Source organism: Cherax quadricarinatus, chromosome 24 (genome assembly GCF_038502225.1).
Source record: "Cherax quadricarinatus isolate ZL_2023a chromosome 24, ASM3850222v1, whole genome shotgun sequence".
Classification (NCBI taxonomy): domain Eukaryota; kingdom Metazoa; phylum Arthropoda; class Malacostraca; order Decapoda; family Parastacidae; genus Cherax; species Cherax quadricarinatus.
The window spans coordinates 5,001,286-5,017,775 of NC_091315.1; the positions used below are offsets into that span (position 1 = coordinate 5,001,286).

Consider the following 16,490-nt stretch of genomic DNA (forward strand, 5'->3'; position numbering starts at 1 on the left):
ATCCTATTAAATTTATTGCATATCGGTATATGTTTAATATTTCTTTAAAGTCGTAATGTAAGTATTTTCTTTATGTTTATGTTGATTTTTTGTTGATTCAATGCATACGCATATTGAAAATCCTGCCTTCTACGTCTCCAGTGCCCGGCCCTCCAAGACGTGTGCGGGTTGTGGTGACTAGTGGTAGTACAATGCTGGTGACTTGGGCGCCGCCTCACCCTCTCACCGGCACCGTTCTCCACTACACCTTGTACTCATCTAGGGGAGACCAGGTGCGTGTCCCCTAACCCTACTGCAGGAGAAGCAACACAAACGTGGAGAAAACTGACATATGTTGTGTTTGGAGAGAGTAAAGTTGGCGCATCATGTTTATGTAACGGATAGAGAAGTCATTATTGATGAATAGAGATAACTGAAAGGGAACGGAGTGAATACCAACAAAGTACCATTTGAAATAGACTGTGTGAAGTTGACACAGTTGATGCGTGGAAAGAGTTAGACTGACAAATGAGGGTGACGAGATCATACAGTTAGTGCTGGTTGAGTGTGTAGAGAGTACATGTGACGCAGTGTGTGACGAGTGTTGACGTAACAATGGTGGTGTGGGAAGAGTGTACACGTAACACAGGTGGTGTGGGAAGAGTGTACAGGTGACAGGTGGTGTGGGAAGAGAGTACAAGTGACACAGGTGGTGTGGGAAGAGTGTACACGTGACACAGGTGGTGTGAGAAGAATGTACACTTAACACAGGTGATGTGGGAAGAGAGTACAAGTAACACAGGTGGCGTGGGAAGAGTGTACAGGTGACACAGGTGGTGTGGGAAGAGTGTACAGGTGACACAGGTGGTGTGGAAAGAGTGTACAGGCGACACAGGTGGTGTGGGAAGAGTGTACAGGTGACACAGGTGGTGTGGAAAGAGTGTACAGGTGACACAGGTGGTGTGGAAAGAGTGTACAGGCGACACAGGTGGTGTGGGAAGAGTGTACAGGTGACACAGGTGGTGTGGGAAGAGTGTACAGGTGATACAGGTGGTGTGGGAAGAGTGTAATAGTAACACAGGTTGAGTGCAGAGTATGAAGAAGTAGGACAGGTTGGACGAAGAGAGTGTAAAAGTAACAAAGGTTGAATAAGGAGGTGGAGAAGTTACACAGGTTATGTGTGGAGATGATTAAGGTGGTGCGATATCTTCACAACTCTCATGTATAATTTCATTTATATTTGGCCCTGTTACTGAGTCACCTGTAAGTTATGTTTACTAAGGTTTATAATGAGGTTAGGGGTCCGATCACCCTTTTTTTATTTTTCCTTATTGTTAAGTATATTATATGGAAATATTTGTGAGTGTATGTGGATAACCTCTTTTGTGTCAGTTACAATGTGTTGTTATATTTTGTCAGTGTTTGTTGTGTAGGATTGTCAGTGTTGTTGTGTAGGATTGTCAGTGTATGTTGTGTAGGATTGTCAGTGTTGTTGTGTAGGATTGTCAGTGTTGTTGTGTAGGATTGTCAGTGTATGTTGTGTAGGATTGTCAGTGTTGTTGTGTAGGATTGTCAGTGTATGTTGTGTAGGATTGTCAGTGTTGTTGTGTAGGATTGTCAGTGTATGTTGTGTAGGATTGTCAGTGTATGTTGTGTAGGATTGTCAGTGTTGTTGTGTAGGATTGTCAGTGTTGTTGTGTAGGATTGTTAGTGTTGTTGTGTAGGATTGTTAGTGTTGTTGTGTAGGATTGTCAGTGTTTGTTGTGTAGGATTGTCAGTGTTTGTTGTGTAGGATTGTCAGTGTTGTTGTGTAGGATTGTCAGTGTTGTTGTGTAGGATTGTTAGTGTTGTTGTGTAGGATTGTCAGTGTTGTTGTGTAGGATTGTTAGTGTATGTTGTGTAGGATTGTCAGTGTTGTTGTGTAGGATTGTCAGTGTTTGTTGTGTAGGATTGTCAGTGTTGTTGTGTAGGATTGCCAGTGTTGTTGTGTAGGATTGTTAGTGTTGTTGTGTAGGATTGTTAGTGTATGTTGTGTAGGATTGTTAGTGTTGTTGTGTGGGATTGTCAGTGTATGTTGTGTAGGATTGTCAGTGTTGTTGTGTAGGATTGTCAGTGTATGTTGTGTAGGATTGTCAGTGTATGTTGTGTAGGATTGTCAGTGTTTGTTGTGTAGGATTGTCAGTGTTTGTTGTGTAGGATTGTCAGTGTATGTTGTGTAGGATTGTCAGTGTATGTTGTGTAGGATTGTTAGTGTATGTTGTGTAGGATTGTCAGTGTATGTTGTGTAGGATTGTTAGTGTATGTTGTGTAGGATTGTCAGTGTATGTTGTGTAGGATTGTTAGTGTATGTTGTGTAGGATTGTCAGTGTATGTTGTGTAGGATTGTCAGTGTATGTTGTGTAGGATTGTTAGTGTATGTTGTGTAGGATTGTCAGTGTATGTTGTGTAGGATTGTCAGTGTATGTTGTGTAGGATTGTCAGTGTTGTTGTGTAGGATTGTCAGTGTTGTTGTGTAGGATTGTCAGTGTTGTTGTGTAGGATTGTCAGTGTTCTTTTGTAGGATTGTCAGTGTATGTTGTGTAGGATTGTCAGTGTATGTTGTGTAGGATTGTCAGTGTATGTTGTGTAGGATTGTCAGTGTTCTTTTGTAGGATTGTCAGTGTATGTTGTGTAGGATTGTCAGTGTTCTTTTGTAGGATTGTCAGTGTATGTTGTGTAGGATTGTCAGTGTATGTCGTGTAGGATTGTCAGTGTATGTTGTGTAGGATTGTCAGTGTATGTTGTGTAGGATTGTCAGTGTTGTTGTGTAGGATTGTCAGTGTTGTTGTGTAGGATTGTCAGTGTATGTTGTGTAGGATTGTCAGTGTATGTTGTGTAGGATTGTCAGTGTATGTTGTGTAGGATTGTCAGTGTTGTTGTGCAGGATTGTCAGTGTATGTTGTGTAGGATTGTCAGTGTATGTTGTGTAGGATTGTCAGTGTATGTTGTGTAGGATTGAGGATCCTACTGTACTTATTTTATACCTTTTTATTTTATGTTAAACTGTAAAGTTTTTTAAATAAAATATAAAAAAAAATCTCTGCTGTTCCCCACAACTACCACGCACCTCTTACCTGTCCACCTGTACTCAGCATCTCTCACCCACCACCCTTGCTCCTGTTACTCAGATCAAGACCACCCATCCCTCCCACTCTCTCCCACTCACCATTCCCACTCCATTTTCTCAGATTTAGATCAGGCACCCACCCAACAAACCTCCACCCCTCCCACACCCCCATCCAAACCACAGTCTCTCACCTACCCACACCACTACCCCCTCACCCACCCATCTACACCACTGCTCACCCACACACCCATCCACGCCACTACCTCTCACCCACCGAATCACACCACTACCCCGTCACCCACCCATCCACACCCACCCATCCACACCACTACCCCCTCACCCACCCACCCACACCACTACCCCTCACCCACCCACCTACCCCACTACTCCCTCATCCTCCCATCCACAAAACTACTCACCCACCCACCTATCCACAGCACTACCCCTCACCCACCAACACCACTACCCCTCAATTGCTCCACTAGCAATCTCCTTCACCTCGAACTTATTGCCGTGAAGCTGTCTGAGGACACTGTAAGGGCCTCAAATTTGGGAGCTAGATTGTCATAGCAGTAGAATGTAAGGCTGCTGTTGTGTAAAGAGTCTAGGGTACCTTGCACAACAGGAATGATATCATCCCATTAGTACAACTCAGATTGTTAGTCACTCTGAACATCTCTAGGATTGGTGTTGTGAAATGGCAATACCAGTTAAGTTTACAGAGTTTGTACTTAACTTAGAAAGACAACTCATCGCCTGCACAGCCGCCCCTGCAGACGAGGTCTTGAGAAGCTGTCGAAGTCATCTCTCAACGGGCTGCAAAGAGTTATAATTTGTAAGATTATAAATTACCCCTAGGGGGTGTTATGTCAGCATATTTCATTCACTGATGGCTGACAAACTTACTTGTGTGGACTCAAAAGTCCGCCCCTTACTGCCGACTATAGGTTGATTACAAGCTCCTTGCGACTCAAGAACTGCGCAGTCCCCCGTACCACAAGAAATTCGAAACTTACCTTGCTCTTGTAGCGTGAGCTATGGTGTTCTTCACACCTTCGACAGATATCGGTGACTTGATGGATGCTGAAGTGTCCTTGGATGTCCACGTTTTCCATAGTCTAGGAATACGCACACTGGTACACTGTTCCACAAGATTTGTCTTTATTGTTCACAGTCTTATCACTAAAGAAGCTGATCACACTTCTCTTAAGTGTTTATTGTGTTTTATGAGACACTTTGTTCACACTAACGCACAGATCGTTCTTTGTTGGTTATCCTGGCGTCAGTGTCACTCTCAGTAGAGTCAAAAGTAATCTGAAGACGCCACAACGCCCCATGCCATCACTCCCCTAGCACAAAAAAAAAAGCTGACCTGGTACTTTTGCTTCCTTGCCACTTCCTCGATGAAGCAAAGTAGAATGTTTGATTCTTGCTGTCTTAAGCATGGACAACAATGTCCACTATCTTTACTATGGTAATAAAGTGGGAGCAGGATTTTCCTTAATTGTCCTGCTAAAGTAAGAGATGCACTGTCTCTTATTAAAATACACTCTGCAACACTGCAAGGAGCGGCGGTCACTTGACCACTTCGCATACTCGTACAGCATCTGTGATCAATTACTCACTGTAGCAGTAAACAAGACGCTTGTCCCTTCTGAGAGGGCTGGGCCCCTCAGGACTGAAAGGGGCTGAAGGGGCTGAAGGGGGCTGATACCCCACTCCTAGAGAAAATTTCTCCACACTGGGGGGCGGCGGAGGTTCGCTGCAGGTGAACTATTCATCACTTAACATTAATTTAATTTTCTCACTCGCCACCACTGCTGCTTGTCTTTTCTGAACAGCTTTAGTCTGTGCGGTTTCTGGAGAATCACTAATTTTGTTTTCAACACTGTAATTCTAACGGCACTAGTTTATTTATTGTCCACTTATTCACTACACCATTGCTCAAAACATCAACTGTCCTAATGATTCCATTTGCATCAGGATATATGGTCACAATTTTTCCAAGTGGCCAATGGGACCTCGGACCATCATTGTCAATAATCACTGTCACCAGGTCTTAAGGACTTATGATTTTCAGGAACACCAACTCCATAGAAGTGTTCTCTCAATGAGGTGAGATAGTCTTCTCGCCAAATTTTCTCCCAACGTTCAATCACTTTATTAAGGTGTTTGAATTTACGTCTGAGTTGCTCAGGTTCGAAATAAGTAGGATCCTCTATAATTTCTTTATCATTCATGGGAGGAACAGGTTCGAGCCTTCTGCCATGGAGTAAATGAGATGGACTTTAACACTTTTAAATTGCCCAGATCATCGGTAACATAAGTTAGAGGTCTGTTGTTGACTCTATTTTCTATTTCAGTCACAACTGTACGATGAAGAGTCTTCCTTAAGCAACGTTTCACAATGCCGATCATTCTTTCATAAAATCCGCCGTGCCATGGAGATTTAGGAGGAATGTATCTCTAACGACACCTGCGTTGATTCAGCATCTGTTGTACTTCCGGTTGATCAAAGATCTTGCTTACATAAGCAGCACCAGCAACAAAGTTCGTTGCATTATCTGAAATCATCAGTCTGGGACATGCCCTTCTAGCTGCAAACCGTCTGAATAATTTGATAAAGGTTTCAGCAGACATGTCAGTGGCTACTTCTAGATGTACTGCTCTAGTTGTAGCACAAGTGAACAAACAGATGTACACCTTGATGGGAACTTTGTCAACTGTTTTGGTTAAAATTATTGGTCCAGTGTAATCTACACCTGTCACCTCAAATGGAGTGATATGACAAACTCTTTCAGAGGGATATGGAGGTGGACCTGGATACTGACATACTCGCATATCGTAGTGACGACAAGTAATACAGTCCTTTACTATTTGTTTTTTCACACTTTGTCGACCTTGAGGTATCCAGTAGGATTGTCGTATATGACAAAGTGTGTCAGCTACCCCACCATGTAACACGTTACTGTGGGCGTTTTGCACAATCAGTTTTGTTAGCCAATGATTCTTGGGGATCAGTATTGGATGTATGGCTTCTTTAGGTAGTGAAGAATTATGAATTCTTCCTCGACATCTTATAATCTTTTCTGAGTCGAGATAAAGTCCTAAAGAATTAATCATAACAGGTTTCTTTGGGGATTTATCTTGTGTTTCTAGAAATTTATATTCTGTAGAGAAAACATCTTTCTGTATTAGTTTCACCCAGTATTTAATGGGTTCAAGACATTCATAATCAGGTTTTATTCCTTTAATGAATTTAAAGACAAGAGCTGTAACTCTTAAGAGTTTACCCAAAGATGAGTATTTAGATCCATCAATGACTCTTTCTGTTGTGTCTGCAGTATTTACACAACTTATTTCTGCTGTGTTCAAGCAGACTGTTTCTTCTGGCATAATGTGAGCTTTTTGCTGAGGCCAGTTATTTTCATTAGAGAGCCAGTTCGGTCCGTGGAGCCATAATTTATTATCCACAAATTTCTTGAGTGGGACACCACGTGACAACATGTCAGCTGGATTCTCTTGGGTAGAGACGTGGAGAAAGAGATAATCTCTCTGCATCTCTATTATTTCTGCTACTCTGTTCTGTACATAGACCAACTTACTCTTATTATTTCTTAACCACTGGAGAACTGCTTCATTATCACTCCAGATCACGGTTTTCTCAATAGTGAGATGATCAAGTACTTTGTTGAGATAGACAGCTAATTTTGTACCTACATAGAGTGCTGTCAGTTCCAATTGTGATACTGTTCTGACCTTCAAGGGTGCTACCCTGGCCTTTGAAGTAATTAGTGTACTTCCTTCAGCATTACTCATGTAAGCTACAGCGCCATAACCTCTGGTTGACGCATCACAGAACACATGTAATGTGTAATTGTTTCCCTCTTGACCTATTTGTCTGGGAAATTTAATTTGATGAAGTTGCTTAAACTCCTTGGATATTTCATCCCATGCTTGACTCATTTCTAGAGGCAAGTTCTCATCCCATCCAATTTTGAGCTTCCATGCATCTTGCATAAGCATTTTACCCTTTATGGTAATTGGTGAGACGAGTCCTAGAGGATCAAAACATTGTGATACCTCTGACAGTAAACTACGTTTAGTGAGTGTACTGCATGATTTATTGTTTATCCTTTTGAGACTCAAAGTATCTTCCTGTGTGTTCCAATTAAGTCCCAGCATATTGTTGCAATCAGGAATTTCAGTTTCAGGGAAATCTTTGATAAGTTCCCTTAATTGCACTGAATTTGTATTCCACATCCTTAGAGGCATATTTGCTTCTTTTATCTCCTTGTTAGCTTCTCTGTATAAGGATTTCAAATCCTCCTCTTTATTCACAGCACCTTGAAGATTGTCCACATAGAATTTTTTCTTTAAGATTTCTTTGAAGGGACTTACAGATTTCTTCAAATGTGTATTTAGAGTAGCTTCTAGTAAGAATGGAGAGGATGTTGCACCAAATAATACTGATTTGAAACGATAAGTTTTCACAGGACTTTGAGGATCATGTGGATTTTCAGGCCACAAGAATCGAGTATAATCTCTATCTATTTCTTGTAGTCCTACTCTTAAGAAAGCTTTGGAAATATCAGCTGTGTAGGCATATGGGTTTGTGCGAAATTTCATAAGCACGTCTCCAAGCTTCTCAGTTAGTGAGGGTCCGGTCATCAGACAGTCATTAAGACTTACTACATCTTTATTTGCACGTGCGCTGCAATTATATACAACACGTAGTGGAGTGGTTTCAGAATCCTTTCTGACTCCATGGTGCGGGAGATAATGAGCGTCTGTCTTCAACTTATCTTCGACTATTTCCTCAATAAATTTATTGTCCAACTGTTCTTGTATGATATTATCATAGTTTAAAGCCTTAACAACATCATTCACCACTGAACTAGACAAAGCACCTACACCTGTCCTAGATAATGAACCCCTTTCGTGGCATACATGCCATTTCTACCATAGAAGTGGTCCCAGCTGTCGATGAATGGTACTGAATTATCCTTACAGTATAGGCACAATGTCTCATATAACATGGCGCCTTTTCTTCTTCCTAATTATATCTAATGTTGTCTTATACCTGATAATTAAATCCTCATTTCTACATCTGCCCACATTGTTGTCTCTCGCACTGAGACAGATAATAGGATTGCTCTCATAATGTTTTCCTGATGTTGCCCAGATGGTTAAAAATATACTCTAAAGTGTGGAGCTAACAATGGAATGTCCAGTGAGTGTGAGTTAATCCTGGAATGCTTGAAAATTGTGGAGTTAACACAAGAAAGTGTCAGCTCCACACTTTGAAAAATATAGACTTGACAAACAAGCGAGGGAAGTATACAGGTGATGCAAGTGGTAAGTGGAGACCATAAAGAAAATATAGAAGTGTGTTACGAGAATAAATTTAATGCATTTTAGAGTTTATTGGTGAAAGAGATATTTGGAAGTGATGGAGTAAATGTGACAGAAGTGTCGTTTCAGGGTGTGTTGAGGGATGTGGTTGGATCAAGCGGGTCAGAGGCTACTTGGAAGGAACTGACCGGCCTCGCCCCTTCCTCCAGGGTTCAGGTCAGTGCCACTTTCTCCACCTTCTTGACTACACTTTGTTAAGGCGTCATCTTAAACTAATTACGGTGACCTCACAGTTTGTTTATATTTAGTTTCGAGTAACTTGAATTCAACTGTTCTAATGCATCAGTTAAAACGTGTTTTACGAACAGTGAAATAGAGACTTGTTGTGTAAAGGAATATTAGACACATTTGACGTTGAAGTTTATTTGATTTTGATCATCAATGCATGGATAGCTTTCATTGAATAATTGAACACAGCCACAAATTCATGGAGCTGAGAACACGGTAATAAACATTTATATTTGTTTAACCTTGTAAAATATTTTATACTATAATTTAATATTACATCTTTTCGTTGTTGATATAGTTTGCACAGGACTAACATCAGTGGTTTAGAAAGACACGTGAGTGAGCAAACATTAGGACTCATTAGATTACGTGTCGGTGCTGTGACCTTGATGTTGCCATTGAGAAGTGAACAAGATCCCAGGACCGAAACGTATTTTAATAAATATGTCTGTGTGTTTGCTCAGGTGTCTTTATAAACCAATTTGTGGGTATTTATTACCAGGGTTTATACCACTAGCTTCAATGTTCATGTTACTGATTTCAATATAAGAAGTACAGTTTTTGCAGTACTAATAACAGTTTGTTCACAATACTGATGACTGTGTTCACTGTAATGAAAACAGTGCACACAGTGCTGGTAGCATAGCACTGTTACCATGTAACACAGAACTGGTGGCACTTACCCTTTGCTGGGTCGTGCTGCATCACTTACTTCCAGCTCCAACTCTGTTGGAAAGAAACTTTAATTCTGTCGTTTGTGAACTCATATGTTTGACGAAATCCTCAACTTTCTACTGAAGTTCCCTCTGACAAATTTCATTATTGGATATGTATTACTTATCTTTTGTCATCGGTAATATAACTACGTCATGGGTTAATTTTTGTTCCACTATATATATATATATATATATATATATATATATATATATATATATATATATATATATATATATATATATATATATATATATATATATATACATATATTTATATATATATATATATATATATATATATATATATATATATATATATATATATATATATATATATATATAAATATAGGGAGGTACCACCTCTAGAACTGTCGTAGGGACCCTCATCCTCAGAGAAAAGAATAAACTTGCTTCAGGGAAAACTCAAGGTTCTCCCTGAAGCTGTTTGAGAATTTTCTCCTACCACCCCCTATATTTCAGGTATGTTTTATTTAAAGACAAAATACATTGGCCAAACATTCACAAAAATACATCAGAAAGTAAAACAACATAGGTAACTCAGAGCTACATCTCGAATACTTCGTCCAGCTCCCCTGCGGTGGGCCGCGTGCCCAGAATGCTGCAGGCATTTCCTCTCTGGATCGCAACACTGAGTCTCTGAAAGAGGAAGCTGGTCGCCCTGTGGTCCTTGGTTTCTATGATGAGCTTTTCACCCAGCTCTATTAGGAACTTTAGAGCACATTTGCCCCATGCTCCAAGGGTCTCCGACCCTATTGGAATGAAGTTATAGCAAGGGGGAAGGTCTTCATATTTTCGGATCTTCTGGGTCTCCCTGTGGCTGGCAGCTCCACCCCCTTCCACTACAGAGAATGGCAAGTAGGTGTCTGCCAATGTGGCAGCACAGGTGTAGTCCCAGGCAATCTGCTTTCCATCCTTCCAGGGTAGCATAGTGGCTCCATCAGGATGATTTTGACTTCCATCAGACCTCTGCACTTGGGGTTCCCGTTGAGCTGGGCAACGGGCTCTGGCGAGGCTTCTCTTTATTATGTCATTGATCTCCTCATGTCTGGCATACTTCCCTTCTGCTGTGTGGTACACGAGACCATGAAGTCCGAATTGATCAGCTGTCGCCCTGCCGCAAATACACCTATGTTCGGTGAGGATGGGGGCGGCTAGGCGAAGAGCAACACCAATCCGAATGGCCTGTGGGTCGAGACGGGTGCCCAGGGAGGAATTGGGAACAGCTAACAGGAAATCTCTTGAGTGTGGTGCCTTCACTGCCAGGAGACGTGCTTTGTTCTTTCCTGAAGCATTGGAGAGCATTGTGTTGGCGATTTTTTTCCGTGATCGGTTTGTACCAGTGGGACTGTTTGTGCTCTTTGGGAGGAGCTGGTCTACTGGAGGAGTCTGTAAGGATGTCCCACCGAATCGCTGCTTCAGTAAACCTGGGGTCTTGAGCTCCTACCAAGTCTCTCAAGCGTTCGGGCACTATCTTCTTGACTAACGCACTGGAAGCCAAACACGAAGACAGAAAAGCAGGTAAAGCAACATGCGTTGCTTTACGCACTCCTATACCTCCCAGTCGCACTGGGAGGGTTGCCTGATCCCATTGCTCATCCTCTAGTGACAGGTTCAGTGCCTTCTTGAAAGTTGATCTCAGGTGTGCGTCATATTCATCGAGTGTTGGGTTGTCAAAAGAGGTTGCAAACCTCAAGAAGTAAGTGAGTCTTGGCATAGTAAGACACCTTGTGAGGAGATACAGAGCATCATGGGCATGAAGATCGCTTATTCTCTCCTCCATTCTCATCAGGTCATTCAATTTGCCCCTGAGGACAGTATCGATGGCCTGGTGACCCAGCGGTGCCCCCAAGACGGTACTGTTGGACGGAGTTGTAGTTGAGACTTCCGGGAGGATTCTTCGCACAGCATTGATTATTTTCTGGTTCGCTGTGATGATTTCACACTTGGAGGGATTGAGGATGAGTCCCAAGTCTTCTCCCTGTTTTTTCACCAGTTGTAGGTCCCCCACGAGGGACTCTTCAGTACCTGACAGAGTGCCGTCATCCAGGTACCAGATATTGAGCTCACTGCATAGGCTGGAAGTTAGTTCTCTCACTGCCAAGCAGAATAGAAGTGGAGCGAGTGGGTCACCCTGCTGAACACCCTCTGATGTTTGAATTTCATGTTCTCCAAACAAAAGAATTGAGGGTTTGCTGTAGCCGGCTGAAATGAAGGGAAAGAGACTGGTGAACCGAACCCGAACAGCTGGCAAAACAGCATCTCTCTTCACCATATTAAAGGCATTTCTAAAATCAAGTTTGACTATGGCCTTGTCTTCTGGTAGGTCCCTGATGTAGGCCCTTACCGCATGAGCTGCAGCTTCACTGCCTTGAGAGACCCCAAAGCCCAGTTGGTGTGGCTGGAGTAAAGTGGCAGCTTCTAGGCGAATGTTTCTCACTGCTGCTTTGGCAACGAGACGGCGAAGAGTGTTTCCAACTGCAATGGGTCTGATTCCCCCATCCCTCTTCTTCAAAGCACATAGTGAGGCTCCAAAAAAGAAAGGTTTAATTTCTTCTGGGATTCGCCCAGCCAGGCAATTGTTGACGAAAGTTGTTAACTCGGTGAGAAGAATTGATGCAGATTCACCGAGTACTGGATTTACCATCTCTTTGAGGTGCTGAGGTCGAATTCCAGTGTAACCTCCTGCAGATCCTGCTGGAAATGACATGATCGCCTTATGGACTTCCGATTCTGGCAAAATTAATTGTTCAGTGATGGGGTCTTCCTCAGAGTTGTCGTTGATGGCTATGGTGTCCCTGGTTGGATGCTTGTCTCTTAGTGCTTGGGCCGTGGTCTCATCCTTGGGGGCTACAGTGTCGTCACTTGTAATTATTCTTATTGCTCCCACTGTGTTACCTTCTTCAATTTTTTTGCTAACCTGTGCGCAGATTTTCTCGTTTTCAGTAGGACTTTTCTTGGGTCTGCCTCTTTGATTCCTGCGATGATAGGGCAGAGGGACACAGTTATCCGTTCTTGGGTAGTTGCGCACTGCCTTGATAACTGACGTGGTTAGCAGTTTGCCTCGTCTTTCAGGAACTGCAAGACAGACATTGCCGAACAAGAGAAGGTTGTGTCATGCTTGGATGGTGCCTCGGGCTTCTAAGTTGGTGGAACCTCCATTCACCCGCTTAAGAAGGTCTGTAAATTTCCCTGCTGCATATGGGCGAGCCGCTTTAGGGATGTGGGATAGTGTACTGCTAGCAGTGGATTTGAATGCCAACAGAAGGTTATCGCAAGTGACGAGGTTGCCATTGGAATTGTCATCTGCCTGTGGAGGCTGTGGGCTGCTCTCTGCTGGGGGCATATGTGATCCCGCACACCCAGTGTGTGCACGAATACGGCCGTCCCTGTTGCGTGCTCGAAACTCTCCACACACCTGACATGTGCCTCTTCTTTCATTGTTGGGTGCATTGATTCCCTGGCTTTGTGGCTGGCTGGAATCATCGTCTGCCTCACCTCAAACTGTGTGATAAGCCCAAGCTGATATATATATATATATATATATATATATATATATATATATATATGTATATATATATGTATATATATGTATATATATATATGTATATGTCGTGCCGAATAGGCAGAACTTGCGATCTTGGCTTAAATAGCAACGTTCATCTTGCCATATAGGACAAGTAAAAATTTGTGTATGCAATAATTTCGCCAAAATCATTCTGAACCTAACGAAAAAAATATATTTCACTGTGTTTGTTTAGTATTAAATTATTGTAAACAAATCTAAAATATATTTAGTTGGGTTAGGCTAAAATAAATTGTTCTTGTTGTAATAAGGTTAGGTAAGTTTTCTAAGATTCCTTTGGAGCAAAATTAAAAATTTTTACATTAACATTAATGAAAAAAATATATCTTTAAAGGTATAAGAGAAAATTTTAGAAAGGACTTAATTTTAAATGAGTTCTTGCTAATTGACGTAGGTTCGAGTCTCCTTTAGCCAGAGTTTAGTGTTTGTGAATATTTCGACTGTTCTTGCGAATTCCTAGCATTGTTAAAAATCTCTAGTAAAGCTGATGCATGCAGAGGATGAGATGAAAAGCTGTAAGCCTCCTGCTTGAAAGCTGGCTGTCTTGGATCAACGTCTAGCTCACTCTAGACGCCAAGGTAATGTAGCTAGGTTGGTAAAGCACTGCGTACCTTGCTCCAAGGTTCGTAGGTTCGAGTCTCCTTCAGCCGGAGATCAGTGTGAATATTTCTCCTCTTCTTGCGAATTCCTAGCACACACACACACACACACACACACACACATATATATATATATATATATATATATATATATAAATATATATATATATATATATATATACATATATATATATATACAGTGGTCCCTCGTTGTTCGTAATTAATCCGTTCCTGGAGCCGTTACTATAAACGAAATTTACGATTTACGAATCAATTTTCCTCAAAAGAAATAATGTAAATACAATTAATCCGTTCCTGACACCCAGAAGTATTAAAACAAAAAAAAATTTAACATGAAATATACATGTAGTACATAAACAATACAATGGGAAATGATGAATGAAACATTAACAGCATAACACTTACCTTTATTGGAGATTCTTCTTAGTGTATTGGAGACTGGAGGAGGAGAGAGAGTGGATTGTTTATAGTTTGGAAGGGGAATCCCCTTCCATCAACACCTCAGGTACCATTTGCTTTTCTGGGTTGCTTCTCTTCTCTGTTTCTTAATGCCACTAGGACCACCTTGAGAGTCACTGGAGTCCTGTCTCACAAAATAACTGTGGAGAGAGCTCTGTTTCTGGCGTCTCTTTAACACTTCCCTAAAATGGCCCAAGATTTTGTCACTGTACATGTTGCCAACCTGGCTTGCAACAACCTTGTTAGGGTGATGTTTCTCCATAAAGCTTTCCATCTTACCCCACATAGTAAAAATCTCTTTAATTTCTGAAGAAGGCACCTTCTTCCATCTCTCTTCCTCCTCCTCTGCAGCAAGATTCTGAGCTGCGATGTGTTGCTCTTCCTGCTGAAGCTCTTGCAGCTCCTCAGTGGTGAGCTCTTCATTGTGGTCTTCCACCAATTCTTCCACATCCTCCAAACTCACATCCAACCCCATGGAACTCCCCAGTGCCACAATTGATTTTACAACAGACATAGGCTCATTAGGGTCAGTCCCAAATTCTTCAAAATCCCTCTTGTCGACACAATCTGGCCACAATTTTCTCCAGGCAGAGTTCAAAGTCCTGGTAGTCACTCCCTCCCAAGCCATACCTATAAGGGTTATGCAGTGGATGATGCTGAAGTGTTCTCTCCATAATTCCCTTAGGGTCAAGTGACTGTCTGTGGTCACAGTCAAGCACCTGTGAAACATTGCTTTTGTGTAGAGTTTTTTAAAGTTTGCAATAACCTGCTGGTCCATGGGTTGGAGGAGAGGAGTGGTATTCGGGGGCAAGAACTTTACTGTGATGAACCCAAACTCCTCGAAAATTAGGTCATCCAAGTTTGGAGGATGAGCAGGTGCATTGTCCATTACTAGCAGGCACTTGAGATCCAATTTCTTTTCCAGGAGATACTCCTTCACACTAGGGCCAAACACTTCATTGAACCACTCGACGAAAATTTCCCTCGTGACCCATGCCTTACTATTAGATTTCCAAAACACACACAATTTACTCTTCACAACATTGTTTTTCCTGAACACTCTGGGATTTTCAGAATGGTACACTAGTAATGGCTTCACTTTGAAATCCCCACTAGCATTAGCACAGAACATTAGCGTCAGCCTGTTTTTCATAGGCTTGTGTCCTGGCATTGCCTTTTCCTCTTGTGTAATGAAGGTCCTTTTTGGCATTTTCTTCCAAAAGAGGCCTGTTTCGTCACAATTGAACACTTGTTCAGGTTTCAGTCCTTCAGCCTCTATGTACTCCTGGAATTCATGCACATATTTTTCAGCCGCCTTGTGGTCCGAACTGGCAGCCTCACCATGCCTTACCACACTGTGTATGCCAGTACGGTTCTTAAATCTATCAAACCAGCCTTTGCTGGCCTTAAATTCACTCACTTCACCGCTATTTGCAGACAATTTCTTTACCAAATCTTCATGCAACTGCCTAGCCTTTTCACAAATAAACGAAGTCATAAAAGTATCTCCTGCTAATTGTTTCTCATTTATCCACACCAATAATAACTTCTCAACCTCTTCCAGTACTGGTGATCTTATTTTTGTCAGCATAGTTACTCCCTTTGCAACAACAGCATCCTTTATTTCATTTTTCTTGGCCACTATGGAACATAAGGTTGTGTAGGGTTTCTTATACATCCTGGACAGTTCGGCCACACTTGTACCACTTTCATATTGTTCAATGATGGTTTTCTTAAATTCAATCGTATTTCTCACCTTCTTTACCACAGGCTTGGCACTAGGAGCTTTCTTTGGAGACATGGTAGCTTATTTAGTACTTGCAAGCACTAAAATAAATGGAACATTATGAAATATTTTGCTGGAGCACGTGAGGGGACCTTCGCTCACTGGTAAACAATGCCAGACTGGCTGCCGCCCTGGCTTATGCCGTGGGTACGCGTCCCGAACGAACTACGACTCGCGAGTCAGCCTATGAAAAGCGAGTCCATGTTTATATGAAAATACCTCTATGATTGGCGAATTTTACGATTGCCGGGAACTACGAAAAGCGGGGGACCACTGTATATGAAATGATGAAGTAAAGAGTGTGATAAAAGAGAAAAAGTTAGCTTATGAGAGGTATTTACAAAGCAGAAGTGTTATATGGAGAGTAAAAGAAAGATGAAGAGAGTGGTGAGAGAGTGCAAGAGGAGAGCAGATGATAGAGTGGGAGAGGCACTGTCAAGAAATTTTAATGAAAATAAGAAAATTTTTTGGAGTTAAGAAAAACTAGAGAACGAATGGATTTGTCAGTTAAAAACAGATTAGGGGAGTTGGTAGAAGGGGAGTTTGAGGTTTTGGGTAGATGGCGAGAATATTTTGA

The 16,490-nt window shown here is 41.8% G+C and overlaps 1 protein-coding gene across 1 annotated transcript in view; it reads left to right on the plus strand.

The window, feature by feature from the left end:
- LOC128690681 (cell adhesion molecule Dscam2-like) overlaps positions 1-16,490 on the plus strand; it is a 536,323-nt gene that overhangs the window by 415,929 nt on the left and 103,904 nt on the right. The window contains exons 20-21 of the mRNA XM_070088137.1: positions 142-272; positions 8,570-8,656. Coding sequence (XP_069944238.1) covers positions 142-272; positions 8,570-8,656 — 218 coding nt within the window. The remainder of the gene's footprint in view (positions 1-141; positions 273-8,569; positions 8,657-16,490) is intronic.